This window comes from Marmota flaviventris, chromosome X, assembly GCF_047511675.1.
Source record: "Marmota flaviventris isolate mMarFla1 chromosome X, mMarFla1.hap1, whole genome shotgun sequence".
Lineage (NCBI taxonomy): Eukaryota > Metazoa > Chordata > Mammalia > Rodentia > Sciuridae > Marmota > Marmota flaviventris.
Genome location: NC_092518.1, coordinates 52,959,369 through 52,977,968, shown reverse-complemented (window position 1 = coordinate 52,977,968; position 18,600 = coordinate 52,959,369). Strand labels below are relative to the sequence as shown.

The 18,600-nt window shown below is 35.0% G+C and overlaps 1 protein-coding gene across 1 annotated transcript in view; it reads right to left on the bottom strand.

Annotated features, from left to right (window-relative positions):
- Nucleotides 1-18,600, bottom strand: part of Zdhhc15 (zinc finger DHHC-type palmitoyltransferase 15) — a 104,879-nt gene that overhangs the window by 22,109 nt on the left and 64,170 nt on the right. Inside the window, exons 5-10 of the mRNA XM_027922975.2 lie at nucleotides 16,109-16,178; nucleotides 14,148-14,180; nucleotides 13,290-13,410; nucleotides 9,230-9,362; nucleotides 7,162-7,288; nucleotides 4,769-4,872 (exon numbers count right to left, since the gene is read on the bottom strand). Of these exons, the coding sequence (XP_027778776.1) occupies nucleotides 4,769-4,872; nucleotides 7,162-7,288; nucleotides 9,230-9,362; nucleotides 13,290-13,410; nucleotides 14,148-14,180; nucleotides 16,109-16,178 (588 nt within the window). The remainder of the gene's footprint in view (nucleotides 1-4,768; nucleotides 4,873-7,161; nucleotides 7,289-9,229; nucleotides 9,363-13,289; nucleotides 13,411-14,147; nucleotides 14,181-16,108; nucleotides 16,179-18,600) is intronic.

Below are 18,600 nucleotides of genomic sequence, written 5' to 3'. Positions count from 1 at the left end.
GGACAGAGGTTACGTAATTACAATTGGCAAATGCTAACCTTAAGTATTTATATCAAAGTCAAGACTGAGTTAATTTCCTGCCAAATAACCACAAAATAAATGTATTTGGTAATGTTTTTGTGAAGACTCAAATTTGTGGGTCTAGGCAAGAGATTCATTGAAAGGTCCATTACTATGAGTTGATATTTGTGCCTGAAAGTAAGAGGAACTGGGAAGTCCCTGGAAACTGTGGGACAGCTTTTCTCTGAGTAGTTCTGATTCCATCAGAGTTAAGCCTAGACCCTTAAATCTCATGAATACCATTCAGGGCTCAGGTGCCTTGGTTTCTTATAGTCTGGGCAAATCCACACCTGAGATAGTAACCTTATAGGAGAGTGTTAAGGAGAACCCCTACATGAGGGCTATAGGTCACTTGAAGTTGCTTATTTGAGTCAATGTGAAAATAAACCTTTTATGCCTCCTTTGTAAGATCTTCAAAACCAATTAGGGCTGTATTACTATTTATTATAAAGTATTTCTGGATAAGAACTTCTTTAGAGACAGCTAATATTATTCTATCAGGGATGTTGGGAAAAAGAGTTACTTCCAGATGACATTAGCAAGATGGTAGAGTTGGAGATATTAGCCTCCCTTTCTTGCACAAAGAACAACATTTTGGCAGCTATATATAAATGAAAATAACTCTGGAACAGCTCAGGAGTCCATTTAAAAAGGGTCTTAATTAGAACAAGATATATTCCATGCTTATATAATTATGTCAAAATGGATTTTACTGTCATGTATAACCAAAAAAAACCAATAAAAAGCTGTATCTACAGTGGAAGAAACAACTCAATAATGATCACACAAAAGGGGTGGAAAGGATAGTTTCATTTTGCCTGTATCACCCCATCCCCTAAGCTGGTATCACTTTGCAGGAAAAGGGAATAAATTTAACCAAGGAAGTGAAAGATACATATGTTAAAAACATTAAAACAATGATGTAAGAAACTGAAGAAGGCACAAATAAATGGAAAGATATCTTCATGGACTAGAAGAATCAATATTGTCAAAACATCCATAATACCCAAACCAATCCACACACTCAATGCAACCCATATCCAAATACCCAGGGCATTTTTCACAAATAGAAAAAAAATTATAAAATTTGTAAGGAACCACAGTCAAAGTAGCCCTGGGAGGGGTTTGGAGGAGAACAAAGTTAGAGCCATCACATGATCTGATTTGAAATTATATTAGAAATCTATGTCAACATACTTTATATACAGAGATATGAAAAATTGTGGTATATATGTGTAATAAGAATTGTAATACAAAAAAACCCAAAGTACATGTATGAAGACATGAATTGATGTGAACATTCTTTATATACAAAGATATAAAGCCCTAGGTTCAATCTCTAGCACAACACAAAAAAAGTCAAAAGATAATAAGTTGGTGAGAATATACAGAAAAGGGAACCCTTGCATTCTGTTGGTAGGAGTGTAAATTGGTATAGCCACTAGGGTAAACAGAGGAAAATGGAGGTTCCTCAAGAAATTTAAAATAGAACTTCCATATGACCCAGCAATTCCTCTTTTGGGTATATGTACATTCCATGTTCATTGTTGCATTTTTCATGTTCACTGTGGAATATTAAAGATATGGAAATGACAAGTGTCTATGGATGCATAAATGGATTAAAAAATTGTAAAATTCACACATACACAGGATTATTATTCAGCTTTGAAAAAGAGAAAATACTATCATTTGCAAAAAAGAAATGGATGAAATTGGAAGACCTAATGTTAATTGAAATAAGCCAGTCACAGAAAGAAAAATCCTGCATGATCTCTCATATATGAGGAAACAAAATAACAAAAAAGTCAAATATATAGAAACAGAACAGAAGGGTGATTACTAGAGGCAGCGTAGGTAGGCATGGTGAGATGTAAGCCAAAGTATACAAAGTGGAAGTTATATAGGATGAATAAATCTAAAGATCCAAAGTATAGTATATAAACTATAGTTAATAGCATGATACTGTATACTAGAAAATTTTCTAAGAAAGTATATTTTAGGTGTTCTTATCACAAAAAATAAGTTAACTAAGAGATGATTAAACTGCTTACCCATAGTGATTACCTATGCATATATATCACAAAACTTCATGTTGTACACCTTAAATTTTTGCAACAAAAATAAAAAAAGAAGAAAATTATAAGAGTTATTCCTTTGTGCTACAGTTTGGATCTTAAATGTCCTCCAAAGACATTGCTTCTGAGAAGGCCAAGGGCTTCTTTAACATTTCACATATAAGTAGGCTTTGACTCACAGCAGTTTCCATTCAAAAATATCCCTGACAGTCATATCAATTTTATTATTCATGACACTTAAGGATAGTTACCACAGATGCTACCTATCCAGTTAAGAGGAAATGGATCCCAATTTTGAACAAATTTGTAGAAAGACTTATATTGTAATTTCTAATTTTTAAATGTAAGCTACAGGAATGACCACAAGTAGAAACAGATGTTTCTGGATTACTTCCTTAAAAAGATAAAATGTAACCTCAAGTCTCTACAAAGTTTTTTAAAGATGCCTGTTAAATATTCTCAGGAGACTACATGGATCTGTGTACTTGATTTATATACTTTTCTGTGCATTTGTACATTCATTAAAACTTTATTTTTAAAAGCCACATAAAACAAGCCCATTTAAATCCCTTTATTCATAAAGTTGTTTCTTTTTTAAAAATATTTTTAGTTGTTAATGGACCTTTACTTTATTTATTTGTATGTGGTGCTGAGAATCAAACCCAGTACCTCATGCATGCTAGGCAAGCACTTTACCACTGAGCCACAACCCCAGCCCTGAAGTTGTTTCTTTACCTAGTACTTTTCTGTATTAAAATAAGGCAGGGAATTCAAAGAAGATAACTTCATATAGTTCCTGACTATGATATTATATTTTTACTTAACAGGCCACTATTAGTATATTTTAGCATTTTAGTTGTTTTCATTATGTAATGAAAAAGTACATGATTTATAGTAAACTAAACAGAATATTTTGGGCTGGAATAAAACCCTGTCATCATTTCTAAAGGAAATTAAGTTCAACTCACATAAATTTACTTATAATACCTTTCCCAGGAATCTACGTTGTTAAAAGTACAAGGACTATTTGTGGATGATCAGTTATGCACAGAAAATGGAGAAACTGAGAGAAACATAGAATCAACTGGAAAAATAGCACAGCCTGAGAACTTGTGTTAGAGAAAAGCATCCTTTTCTAACAAAGTTGTTAGATGCTAAAATGAGTTCAATGAAGTTTAAAAACTCATCTATGTGATATGGCATAGTCTCACTAAAGAAGACTTAATAGTCTTATGATTTTATGAATTATGTAAGATTCAGTTGAATTCTTCAGAGAGCAAGATGGCACCAAATCACATCACTGTGGTTCATATGTATTTGTTCACATGAGAGACATAACATCATACTGGGGGAAAAAAAATCCCAGGATTTGGAATCAGGATGCATTTTTTAGTCCAGGTTCTATCACCTTCTTGCTCTGTGATCTTGAAGAAGTTATTTAACACATCATAATCTAAATTTCTTCAGTTATAAGATGAGGATGGTATTTGTAATAATGTCTACCTAATACAATGGTTGCAAAGGTCAAAGGTTGGAAAAAGCAGGCAAATAGTACTTTATCAAATATAAAATGATACACAATTTTTAAATGATTGAATGTTTTTTACAAAGTCTTAAATTGAAAACTGCTTCAAAAGTAGCTTGTTAATGATGTGGTGCTACATCTATACTTAATTTTTTTCTGCTTACCAATACAATTCATAGATGGTTTTTTTCCCATTGTGGAGTTATATCAAACCAGGTCCAGACTCCTTCAGATTTCTATTAGAATTTGGGTTTTTAAATGTCAAATTAAGAGTTTGTATTACTTGTGGACTGCAGTAAGCAAGTCTATTCAGAAAGACTGAAGGCTGAACTCTGGTAGGTCAAAATATAGTTAATTTTCCAGTAGTCATCAGGAGGTACATGAGGGAGTTTCTTCTACTGTAAATTCTTTGGGTTGGGTGATTAACTGTTTTCTTTTGTATGTATGGATCCAGGGCTGTTTTGTTTTCCTTTATTCTATAAATGTACTTTTTTTCTAAAACTGGACTTTGAAGTAGAGAAGCTGGTCCAAGATAATCTAACTGGGTGAACATTGAGAAAGCTTTATTTTCTACCTCTGCTCCCTAACTCATTGCTTTTCCATGTCTTCATACAATCTCATTCATCCCAAGTACTGTTTGTGGTAACTATTATAAGTCTCTATTTAAAAACAGTACCAGCTATTGTTTTATTTGAAACAATAGCTAAAAATTACTCTCTGGATGGCTGGTATTGGCAACATAAGCAAATGTTAGAGTCACAGAAGTAGGCCTACCAACAGGCAGAGAAATAGGGCTGGTAATGTGAATACATGCACAGCACTTTATTAGGTTTCCTGATTTATCTGAAAAGTTATAAATCATGACATTGCAAAGCTGGTAAGGAACCTCCTAAACTGCCATCTAATCCCATCTAAGCTACCCAATTCCACTAAACAAATCTGGCCATACTTACCATTTTCCATCCAGAGGGCACTTAAGAGGCTGACATGCTTATAAAATCTTTCTGGATATGATTTACTCACGACACATTACACTGGTTGTATTAACATGGATCTATAGTGCTCAGCCTGCTCAGCAGAGAAAAGACTTCCTTCTGAGACAACCCACCTCGATTATCATCCTCATTGTCTTCCCATCGTTCTTCATTTGCTAGTAGTGGGTTCTGTGACTCATTCATTGACCTCATAGGGAAGGAGTGTCCATCACCAGGGCTGAGGGAAAGAAAGGCAGTGAGATTTTGCAGTAGACACACACTTTTTGTAAAGGTCATAATCCTTAGAAATAGGATATATATATTTTTCTATAATATAGGTTTTGTTTTCTAAAACCTGAAATAGGTTCTTATAATAGCATCATTGTAATGCTTTAAATTTCCATATTGTGTTTGCATGTCCACATCAGTGACTATTTTTGTTTGTAAGAAACTTGTTGTCCACAATGCCCAGTACAGCAATATGCAAGCTTCATGATTATTTAATGATGACGATGCCAACTTAAATTCCACTATCTTATTGTTTGATTCTAAACATTCATGGAAGATGAGTAGACTGAGAATGAGTGAATAGAGTGGAGATAAGCTGCTGTGAACTGGTGATAGGTAATTCCCCAAGTACCTTATCATTATTTGGCTTGCATAGAAGAAAGGTTATTAGGAACTATGAGAAAAAGCCAAAATGAGGTATCCCTAGAGTGCAGATTTTGGGCACAATTATCCACCTGTGGGTATACTTTGTGGATGTTTATGGTAACCTAGGGTCACTTCTCTGGTTAATTTCTGACCATTAACAGATCAGATATATTGGAAGGAATTGTGGTGGTCCTGGATAGATCAGGTTACAGTTTGTCAGATTTAAATTTGGAATGTATTCACTGATAGAGACTCAAGTGTTCAAAGTGTAACCTGGTCTAACACCTGTGTCTCTATATCTGAATATATTCCAAATTTAAATCTGAGTGATTTGGATTATTCATTTGATATGAGCTATGCCTTTTCTCCTGTTCATGAATGTGATTAATCGAAAGTTGACAGAGTTTATTGATGCTACTGTACAGATAATATGTTACTGATTATAAGTAAATGAGGCTTTTGTTTTTATATCAGAGAAGGATCATTTTAGACCTCCCTTTGAAGTGGTAATGGTGTGCATTTGTGTCTGCATGTGTGTGTGAACAGGGTATAGATAATTGCTGGTAACAGTTATTAACCAACATTACCCAGTGACATAGTTTTGCCTTGTGATTTATAGTCAGGAGAGTAGAATATATATCACATTTTAGACAAATGCGTCTATAAAACACTAACTGGTGCAGAGGAAGTATCAGGGCAATGAGTGAAGGGAAGGGGAAAATTTGCCTTAGTTACCACCTAACCCCAGCAAAGTTTCTTCAAATAAGTGAACATAAATGTATCCTTGTCTAAGGAGCATATCTAAAGGGGGATGCAAAAAGCCAGTAAACAAACTGTTGCAGAGCTAGTTTTGTTAATGGTTAATCTGGTTCACAAAGTTACTCAGAGGACACAAGCTTTGGCTGTACTGATTTCTCATTCATTTCCTTTTCTGCATTCTTGTTGTGGTTTTAAGAATTACACACAATCTATAAATCAATCTTTCTTTCTTCTCATTTTTCCTTCACAAAAATAACGTTAATATTTCATGCAAAATATGAAAAATGAAGAAATGTAAACTATTTACTGAGACTATTTCCCTTACCACTTTTAGTATTTTTGTCATATTTCCCCTTTTTCTTTTCTTCTCTCTATATGTTTATTCATATTTTCTTTTTAAAATATTTATTTTTAGTTGTAGTTGGAAACAATACCTTTATTTCACTAATTATTTTTATGTAGTGCTGAGGGTCTCGCACGTGCGAGGCAAGCGCTCTACTGCTGAGCCACAACCAAAGCCCCTTGTTCATATTTTCAATCAGCATACATACCATTTTGGATTTTACCTTTTCACAGATAATATACTATGCATGTCCTCTTAGTGTGACATCATCTTATATCCACTACTTTTGACTACATAATAATCTATCTAGTGGGTATATATATATATTTTTTCTATAATATAGGAATATATATATACATATACATATATATACCTATATTGTAAGATATTTATGTTGCTTTTGATTTATTACCTGTAAATAATTCTACGAGAGACATTTTTGTACATAGTTCATCTCTGTCTTTAGGTTAGATGCCCAGAAATGTAATCACTGGGACAATAAATATGTACATTTTTATAGTTTTGATACATATAACCAAATTAATTTATAAAAGATTAGTACTAGTTTACCCTGCCACAAACAAGACAGGAAGATGTCTATTTTATCATATGCTTGCCTCATGATTTGTCTTTGCTAACCTAGAAATTAAAAACTTGGGAAACAGAGTGTCATGTTAGACAGAGACCCGCTATATACTATAATCAAAATTGAATTTGGTACTTCAAATCATAGTACATAATCAACCTCTTTCAGTGGTAATAATTACCCACCTGGACCCAATAGGTATTAACCAGAACTTCTTATTATCTCCAAACACCTGCTGGATATTCTTGATGAAGCCAAGATTGAACCCATTTTTCTCTGGGCCACTTGTAAACACTGGAGTGCAGAAGGCCTCTAGAATAGGGTAGGAAAGTTGGTGGGGGGGAAAGAGGAAGAAAGAAATAAAGGAACAAATTTCAGCAGTCATGATTTTACAGTTCCCCATGAATGTAACTTGCTTCTATGATATCTTCTTGCTGTGTTAGTATAGGTCCCTCATTCTTAGTTACTGTCAAATTTGTAAAAATCAGTTTAATCACTTAATACCAGGTAAGTTTGTAATTCCATATGAAGAAATAGTACTCATATTTTGAAAAAGGCAGGGGAAACACATTATGGTAGAAATAATTAAGCAGCCATGGGAGTAGCATGTATTTGTACTGCTGGATTTCAGGAGTGAAGGAACAGATTTAACAACACTTTATTTGAATCTAAGTGGCAACAACAGCCAAAAGGTTTCCATCTGTAGAGCTGGGACCAAAGTAATGACACATAAAGAGATGATAATGACATTGATTTGGTTTTGAAACATTTCAGAAATGAAGATGTTCACACTGAAGCCTGCAAGGTAAGAAACTGAGTTTTACTCCAGATAAAATGTCAATGGGTGAACTATAATCACCTCAAAGACTATGAGGAATTGGACCACGTTAGTGCACATTATTTTTAGACACACATTTATCCCATTAAGCAAACACTTTCACTGTGGGACTCTGGCTGCATCTGACCACTTCCCATTTGTGCTTTATTTTCAGACCCTGTTATCATGAAGCTTTTAGTACTTTTCTACTCTGTAGCTGATCTCTAAGCCAAATGTGCTAATTTACCACCCTAGCAACTAAGTGCTACATATATATTTGATTTAGAAAATGAAGCAAATACTTTCTTGGCTGTTAGTATTATTAGCAAATGTACTCCCAAATTGCAATAGCTTTTGCACCAAACTTTCCTCAAGTTTATTCTAATTAAACATTCAACTCTTAATCACTTTCTCCTTACTTCTTGTGTACTGATTTGTAGAAATTTTAAACATTTTTTTACCATTACTAAAATAACAACAAAAACAAAAAAAATTGCACTGGAATCCATCAGAAATAAAATACTCAATAACAAGCAAGGTTTATTTCTTACACTTCTTTTCTTCTTGGGGAGGATACTGGGGATTGAATTCAGGGGCACTCAACGACTGAGCCAAATCCCCAGCCCCATTTTGTATTTTATTTAGAGACAATGTATCACTGAGTTGCTTAGTGCCTTGCTTTGGCTGAGGCTGGCTTTGAACTCCCAATCCTCCTGCCTCAGCCTCTGGAGCCCCTGGGATTATAGGCGTGTGCCACCACACCCAGCACCTTACACTTATTTTCTAGAGACTAACTTGTTCAACATGTTTCTTGTTCCCATGCTTCCTGTTCCCATGCTACCTACACAGTTCCTTAATAACTACAGATATTCAGTTATTTGATTCTTTTTCAAGACTTTGAATTCACTCTGAAGGCTCTGTGTTGGGATGTACTCAATAAATTAGATACTTCTATCTTTACTGACATTCATTTCCTCCTTTTAACATTTTCTTCTGTACTGATTCTTTCCTTCATTTCCTCATGTGAACACATTTTTAAGTCTTCTGAGTTGTGAATCTGGGGAGCTATTACCCAATACACACTCTAAAGAGCAATAGCCATTTTTGGTTTTGTGTAGGGTTTTACCTATTAATGCTCTCTTTAGTCTATAAGCTTCATTCACTATGGTTCTCCAGTTTGGTAAAATGTATTTTCACCTGTCTCAGATTGGAGTCAAAGAGATGTCACTATAGCTAAAATGTTTCATTGAAAGTTTTTCTTTTCCTCAGGGAAAAAAAACACAGATCAATCTGATAAACTCTAATATGTTTGGGGGGTATATTTTTGGCAGTACTAGGGATTGAACCCAGGGCCTCACACATTCTAGGCAAGTGGTCTACCACTGAGCTACATTCCCAGCCCAATGCTTTTTCCTAGTCTTAATATTCAGTCTTACCTAAGGTAGTTTTGTTTCTGCTGACAAGCCAACAATGGTAACCAAAGAGAATCACAAGGCTGACAAAAAACATGCAGGCCACAAAGAGGAGAAAAAGGACATGGAACTTAGAGCGAACACTGGGCAATTCCCCCTAGAAAAGAACAAAAAAAGATTAAAATGGGAAAGCTTGGCTACGTGTTCTACATAGGTTATAGTTTTTTGCATGTATAAAATATCTAGGTACAATTTTAAAAAATAGATTCTGTAAAAAATTTTTACAAAATTGTTCTCTGTTCATGATCATACCTCATTAAAGATATGCTCTTAGTCTACAAAGCCTAGAATAGATCATTGCTTAAGTGCAATTCAGTGTAAAATAGAGTATATAATGTACCAGTTAGAAAAGGGTAATGTGAAAAGGGAATATTTGGAGCATAATTGGCATAAAGGTCATATTTCATTTAGTTTGAGAAATATGAATTGTTGGTTAGAGGTGATTTTGATGTCATAGGGTCCATCCTTTTATCTCAAGGTGGGCTATTCTAGAATTCTTTATATGTCATGTTTCCTTGGACATATGGCTATTGAAAATGTCATAGTGATGAATGTAGGAAGTTAAAACACATACATAGAATTTTAAAATGTCCTACCTATAAGTCATGACCTGATTTTAAAGCTGCTGCACATTTTATATGGTTGTTTTTTATAGCTGAAGTGGAATGTGTTGGTATATTAGATCCTGTGGAACAGCTGTTTAGACAGTACAAATCAAGAAGGATTTTACTGGCAATGTAAAAGTAGGTGGCTAAAGATTTTTATAGTTATCTGGGACATCTTATTTTCCATGTGGCACCAATTTTTCTTTAAACATGTAATTCTAGACCAGAATGAATGTTCTAAAGTTCTGTAGCATGCATATCATGTAACATTTTGTCTTCTGAAGAGAACTTTATAAAACATTTTTAATTTGGAGTGAGCAGTTGGAGGAATACTATTGCTTAGTTCCTCCTTTCCCATGCTGGTCATTTTTCTGGCAAGATGAAACAATTTGAAATATTTCAAAATACTTTCCAGTAATAGTTAAAAGTATGTGTGTGTGTGTGTGTGTGTGTTTTCTGGTACTGAGGATTGAACCCAGGGGTGCTTTACCACTAGTCCTTTATATTTTGAGACAGGCTTTTACTGTTTATTTTATTTTTATTTTGAGACAGGGTCTCATTAAGTTGTTGAGGCTTGCCTCAAGCTTGTGATCTACTGTGTTGTGTATCTACTGTGTTATCCCTTGATAGAGTTCTTAATACTAAGCTTTTAATTTTTTTTAGTTTGAAGAAGGTTACAGCCCTATACTCAAAAATACCTTCTCAGGAGACAACCAAGCTAAATTGCTTAAAGCAATGATCACTAGAGGCAATTCAGAGGAATATTGGTAGAATGACACTACTATCATGTTTCTAAAATAATTTATAGCCTCTGTGAGGAGATTCATGGCCCAGTGTGGGAGATATGTGTTACTACTTTTGCATAAGGCAAGGATCAATCTCCTATCAAAGTAGCTGTTGTTTAAGTTAATATTGAGAGGATAGAGAAATTCTGACGGTCTTTGAATCCTTTATTCCAAAGGAGCTAAAGCTTTTCCATACCAGAACCCTAATGGGCAGTAGGACAAGGTATAGTATATATGATCACTGGGCTTAGGATCAGACTTAGGTTCAATTCTCACTTTGAAATTTACAAGCTAGGTGATCTTTGGCATGTCACTTAACTACTATGATCCTCATTCTTATCACCTTTGAATGAAACTAATAATTCCTGCTTTGCCTACTTCTCAGGATTGTGCTGAGGATCAGATGAAATAAGGGAAGTGCTTCAAAAACCACAACGTATCATATAAATAGAAGTTGCTGTTCTTAGAAACACAGCTTGTCTCCTTGATAAATGGCTTTTAAAATACATGGCAGTGTTTACTTTTTATTTTAAAGAGAGATTTGATTTAAACTGAGAAAACCATCCTCAAACCACACTAAGGTGCTTTTTGGCTGGAAAGACTGCAAGGAATCATTTTCTTGAACTGTCAATGCCCTTTTCATTATGAGGGCAAGCAGAGACAGGTTTCCTTGCCTCGCATATGTCAGGCACAAGCTAGGATATCATGGAGAAAAAATGAGGGAATAGGAAAAGGACAAGGGTATGTTCAGCCCTGGTATTGCTTGTGAATGCGGCCATGTTTCTTGTGATTAATTCATATCCAACTATCATCTTTCAAGAGCACAAAAAAAGCATGCAGCACCTAGCTAGCATTGTGGTATTTGATTATTGGCTGGCTAGGAGGGCTAAAGGCAAAATATGTGAAATGCAATCTTGTTTACTTTGTTATGAGGGTAAAGGGTGGTTTTTAAACAGTCGCCTACTGTGTTAAGTACCAAGAAAGGTCTGTAGTGAAGATCAAGGCTGACACTTTCCCTGTTGATTGGATGCAGCAGATTTTCTTCACATTTAGAGTAGTAGCTCAGTGTGTGGATAGAATGCCAAATAGGTCATGGAAACCTGTGCAATAGAAAATAAATCTTGTGCTGTGCAAAGGGGTAAAAGCAATGTTAAGATGTTAGCATGGTGAAACATTTCCTATTTGGGGAAAATGTATGAGAAAAAACTTCGTTATTTATGCTAATAGTTTCTTTGAGTCTTTGAATTGCAGATTTTGATATCTATCATATAATTCCCTATTCTTAATGTTATTAAATATTTGAATCGATTAAGCAAGTTGAAGGGGAATGGAAAGCATATATCACTATAATTTTGTACACTATATTTTCTAGACTACTAGGAATCAAAACACTAATTTATAATTTAAATATTCTCAGCAATTTACCTTCTCACTGCCTTGTCTTTTTCTTGTTTGCTCCAGTTTATTATAATTTATATTCTGACCACAGAATTCATGTTCTTTCCCACAGCTTTACCTCTCTAGCTAATGTGCTTGTGCAGTTCCTAAAGTAATAAATATTTTCTCTGCCACATTTGTCTTTTGCTATTCAGGATAAGTTTGGACAACGCTCATCATGGATATCTTAGTAACTGTACTGGAATTGTATGGAAGAGGGTTCTTCTGGAGTCCACTGGCATGAAATTTAAAAATAACATATTTCACTGTACTTCTGCCAGACCCTATAAACATATGTACAGGGTCTGTACCTATGACTGATATCTTCAACTAGGAGAAAGATAAAAGCAAGGTATTTGAGATTTCATTGTAATTATTAGAATTATATTTTGAAAGGCAAAACACTTTCAACATCTGTTTCATTTGATCTTGGCAATGAGCCAGTAAGGCAAGTAATGAGAGCAGTATTACATCTCAGTTCTCCTAATTTCCAACCCAGGGTTTATCATAAGTTAAAGAAAGACTTTCCTGTTCATTTGGTCACATGAGAAGGTATGTTAGTGTATCTCTCTATATGGTAGGAATTTTGCAAGTCTCCTTTGACCTAATTTCATGTTCAAAGGGGAGTGCTTTGTTAGCCTTTTTTTTTTTTTTTTTTAGAAACCAGGGATTTGAATTAGTTCCAACATTTTTCAAAAATATAACTTGTAGGAAGGAGGTTTTAAAAACTCAGTTGGGGCTGAGGATGTGGCTCAAGTGGTAATGCGCTTGCCTGGCATGTGCAGGGCACTGGGTTCCATCCTCAGCACCATATAAAAATAAGATAAAGATGTTGTGTCCACTGAAAACTAAAAAAAAAAAATAAACAAATATTAAAAATTCTCTCTCTCTCTCAAAAAAAAAAAAAAAACTCAATTGCAGAAGTACATTTTAAAGAATTGGTAGGAGTCAAGAGGTTAGGTAACTGAGGGCCTTAGCAAGATTGTCATACACAAACAGAAACTTGTTTAACTAGAGTCTTTAAACAGCAACCGCTGGTCTCAGAGTATATAACATGAAAACTTTGTTTTTAGTGGCTTACCCCTTTGGTTCCTTCAGTATTAGCTATTTCAAAATGTAAAATGTTATAGGACAAATAATGTCACAGACTGAAGTGTATGTTTGTCTGTGGGGGACCCTTCAGAATTTGTAACTTACTCTCCAATACTTGATGAAATAGCTGAAGACAGTTGTAGCAATGTACAGGCAGTAAAGAACAGAATAAGCTAAGAACTGAAGAAAGAATTTGTAGTTGGAAAATCCAATGCAGTTGTTAACCCTAAAAAAAAAAGAAAAACTAATTTGAAATCAGGACCTATTGATTGAAAACACACTGACATATAAGTGGACTAAGCAATGGAAGCATGTTACTCCTACTGTCTCATTATGTGTCATGTAAAACCCAACAGAGATAAAAGTCCCTTAATAGGAACAGACTGGAAAAACAAATTCACATCTCACTTGTTTCTCCTTTCATTTACAGGCACAGAAACATCTAATAGTTCTGGACTAGTTCCTGACACACCCGAGCAAACCTGGATATTGGTTGCTAAAAAACTATTAAAGTCTTAGCAGCTACATTTGGTAGAGTTGTGGCTTGTTCTTTTTTGTAATCAGGTGATTTCACTGGTTCTCTAGATCTGATGTACAAAATTTAACGAATTGCTGAATTTAACAATCTACACTATTTCAAACATCAAGCAAGCTAGAAACAAAAATAAATTGTGTAACTTACAAGAGGAAAAATATTGTGCTATATTTCATTACTATGCTCAATTGCTAAAGTTAATGGACAGGAGACCATTAGCTTTGTGACCCCAGGAACTCTCTACTATACCTTTGGTGGTATGGTTATTCATGCTCTAAAATTTTACCCCTCCCCTATCCCCCACACAAATACAAAGCCCAGTGAATTATGATGACAGAAAAAGGCATGGTACAAGTATGCTTAGGAAAGTGAGCATATTGAACAACTTTGACCCTTTTAGAGGAGAGAAATGAATCAAAGGGACATACCAAGGGCAGTGATGGTCCATTTTTAAAACACACCTACAAAGGGGAGAAAATACAGTGCGATAAGTGAGGCTATGGAAATGAAGCAACATCTCAAAATTGAACTCAAGGTTTCACCAGTATTTTTACATAGATCCAGTATACCTGTTCCCAGATCTCCATTACAGCAACTGCAAAACCATTGTATCTGTTATTCCTAGGATGAGATGATCATAACAAATACTTTATAGGATTATGCTGGCAGCAAGTTACACACTTAAAAGTCCAACCTTTAAAAGGGATTGGAATCTCCAGGATATTGATACAACAGAAAAGGTTCAAGGCATCCCCTCTAGTTTTGTTCAATACTCAGTTTAATAAAAGCACAGGAAAAAAAAACATATGGCTGTAGTCTGTGTTTGAATCAAAACTAAGAGAAATATGAATGGCAAAACCATCCAAGAAGAGGGGATGGGGTTGTGGCTCAGTGGTTGAGCTCTTGCCTAGCATGCATGAGGTACTGAATTCGATCCCTGGCACCACATAAAAATAAAAACAAATAAAATAATAGTATTGTGTCCATCTACAACTAAAAAAACATTTAAAAAGGTATACAAGAAGAAAGGCATGAAGATTACATATATTAACATAAAATGGTTTTACAAAGCTAGGACTTATTTTTTGTTGATTAAAAAAGAAGCAGAGTAGTTTAATGCAATAAATGCACTTCCTGTAATCTTGTATTGTATGGCACACAAGAGCCTACCAAGGCTCCTGAGGTAGAAATAGGAACATGACATATAGAGTCATCTGAGTTTTCCTTTCAAAGAAGCCCAAAGCTGGAACAATTTGAGCCACAAATTAAATAAATACAGTAGTACTGGGTCATAGCACAAAATAGAAAAATGAATATTCATGCCTCCATATTGAGATAAATAAATGATTGACTAAATAAGTAAATGGGAGAGAAAATGCACACTTCCCATACAGAAGAATCCCAAATAATTTATACAGACACTCCATCTTCAAAAAGTGGGAGGGGCTGAGGTTGTGGCTCAGTGGAAAAGTGCTTACCTAGCACATATTAGGACCTGGGTTCGATTCTCAGCACCACATAAAATAAATATAAATAAATAAAGTTATTGAAAAAAAGAAGAGGGAGTATAATTTCCCATTCCTGTAGTTGGGCTGTGCGAAGTAACTTCCTTTTGAAGAGTACAGTAGAGGGAGGGGGTGGAGAATAATTTTACAAACACTACTTGAGGCAGATGATAAAGATTAGCATTGCATGTTTATTTGTACCCTTGATATGATGTAATCAGAATGGCACTTTACTTCTATGGTCTTCCTCCCCAAATCACATTACCCCAGTCTAAGGATCACGAGGAAAGATAAAAAAAAAAAAAAAAAAAAAACCTCATCTGAGGAACATTCTACAAAATCCCTAACCATTAATCCTGAAAACTGTCATGATCATCAAGAACAAGTAAAGTCTAAGAAATTGTCACAGCTTAGAAGAGCTAAGGAGACATAACTACAAAATATGATGTGTTATTCTGGATGGGATCTTAGAACAGATAAAGGGCATTAGGGAAAAATTGAGGATCTCTAAACAAAGGATAGCCTGTAGTTAAAAATAATGTAGCAATATTAGTTCACTAATTGTAACAAATACTAATAGAAGATATTAATAATAGAGGAAAGTGAGTGTTGGGCATATGAGAACTATCTTCATAATAAATCCATAAATCTAAAGCTGTTCTAAAATAAAAAGATTATTTTTAAAATGTGATTATATTTCTCTTTCTATCTTTAGAATAGTTTGAATCATCATCATTCCTGTGAGGGTGTTTGGCATGTACTCATTATGACTGAAAGGAAATGCTCTTATCTAGGCATGGTTGCATGTTAGGATCAGTCATTTTGTTGTCTAGGCAACCATCAGTAGCTAAGCTCAGCCCAGGGGGAATATTGCTGTCACTTACATGGCACAGACAGAGCAGTGATGGCAGCGGTCTGGCTTGATCAGATGGCACCGGTCACAGAATCGTACAGCTACAGGAAAAATAAGGTGGTTAGCATTTCTTAGGGCTCACTGTAAGACCTCATATCTTATTATTAGTCTACTGGGATGGCTTGTTATACACTACACACAGATGGTCTCAATCATCTCAAGTTGCCAAGCAAAAGTCAATCATATAGAAGAATTGTGCTATGTATTTCTTTTCTTATTAAGTCAGTCTTGAAAGCACCTTTCAGGAGAATAAGGGAAAAGGCTTCATATTTAGATATCAGACCATAAGATTTCATATTATCAAACAAACTACTATCAACTACTTGAGGGGTCTGGAGAAATCATTTAGTCTCTATTTATTGAAACTCTCCTATCTGGAAATAAGGATTCACAATTTAATTCCTGTCTCATGAGGCTAAATTTCATAAATGCATAAAACTACAAAATGGTAAAGAAAGTGGTTCTTAGAATAACAATTTATGCTAGACCCTGGGTTCAATCCCCAACACTACAAACAAGACAAGACAATTTGGAAAATAGAAGGGAATTTTTCAGTTATTTCAATTGACCATTTCACAGATAAGAAAGTAAAGTCTTGGTCCTTATCAAGTGATTTGCTCAAAGCCACATAGCAAGTAAGTGGCAGGGCTGTTACCTGTACAGTTTTTCTGATTACTTCATTCAGGTTTCTATTCACCCTGTAGGTCTGATATAAAAATCCCTCCTGCCCATTTGTTCCCTCCCTTTCTCCTTTCTTTCATTCCATCCTCTTGGATTAAAGCTGTTTTCCTTTTCTTCTGATTTTTTTTCATGTTCACTGATAGAGGATGCCTGTGTATAATGTAATTATATTAAGTATAAAAACTAAATAATTTAAGCTAATATAATAATTCCACTTAAAGTGTATATTAAGCACACATAACTGATTCAACACAATAGGCCACTAATTCAAAAGATTCCTGTGTTCATCCCTATTGATAAAGAGTATATGACAAAAGATAGAGGTATTATTAAGTCAAGAATGAAAGGAGAGAGGCTTTCATGTTTGGATCCTTTAGCACATTTTTAAAGATACTGTCAATGCCATAGATTGATCTACCATCATCTCTCCTGCAATAGTTCTGATCCATGAGGAGGTACAATAGACTACAAAAGAATTACTTGAATTTTGTAATTTGTACAGATAGAAATCTAGGGAACATGTGTGGGAATAGATACTGAAGATTTGAAATAATGGTGGAAGGAATATAAAGTTAGATCTAGACAAAAGTATTGATACAGGCCCACTGAGCAGATTTTGCATTAATGTTGCAGCTCAAGGAGTTTGGCTGGTTGATTGGCTGAAACATGGACCAAAATGTGGCACACAGTGAATGAATCTGAAATGCCATACCTGCCTTGGTTTAATGTAGAGGAAGGGATTCAAAGATTTAAGGAAATTGGAATGTTAGGATGAATTTATCATTTAATACCTACTCACTCACACTAAGAGGGTCTATAAGACATACCATTTACCAATACTGTGAGAAATAAATTTATGAGGGGAATCTCGAATGCTTGAAGAGCTTTTTTAAAAATACCTTTGTTTATTTATTTATTTATATTTATGTGGTGCTGAGGATCAAACCCAGTGCCTCACACGTGTTAGGCAAACCGCTCCACCAACTGAGCTACAACCCGAGCCCTTGAAGAGCTTTTTGACTGCTCTTGTCTCTATGTCAGTTCTCGCTGTAGTCACTAAACTGGGAAACCTAATGCGATGGAAGTAATTGGATCATGTGGTGGCACTCAGCCACAAAAAGCAAGGTGGATGCAGCTATGGTTATGGTCATCAGAGTCAAAATAGCAATTAGAATAGTCTGAACTCATGCAGATTTATGGCTTTGGCTAATGAATCATGGTGTTTCTAGAAGTAAAATAGGTAGAAAGCCTACTAAATTTTTACTTGAGCTATATAAGCAAAAATGTTCTAGATTAAGTGAACAAAAGTCTTATTTGAATCATTAAAAAAAGTAGTCATGGCTTGAGCCAGCTCACAGACTCAGAGGCCCTTGAATAAAGGAGAGATTGTATTCCCGTGAGGAAAGACACTAGAATATTACCAACACTACTAAAATTTTATACTGTTCAACTTTCCACTATCCTTCATCAAAGGTACCTTTGGCCTTTTACCAAGGCAACTGTGCATTAGGAAAAAAGAAATAAAAGCATCATTCCAGGGGGCTACTGGACACTGGCTTTGAAGTGACATTAACTCCATAAGACCCAAAATGTTATTGTGGTTCACCAGTCAGAGTTGGAACTTACAGAGGTCAGGTGACCAACAAAGTTTTAGCTCAGGTCTGATTCACAGCAGGCACAGTGGTACCCAAATGCCTCCTGTGGACATTTCTCCAGTTTCTAGAATGTATAATTGGAGTAGACATGTTTAGTAGCTGACAGAATCTCCACATTGATTCTCTG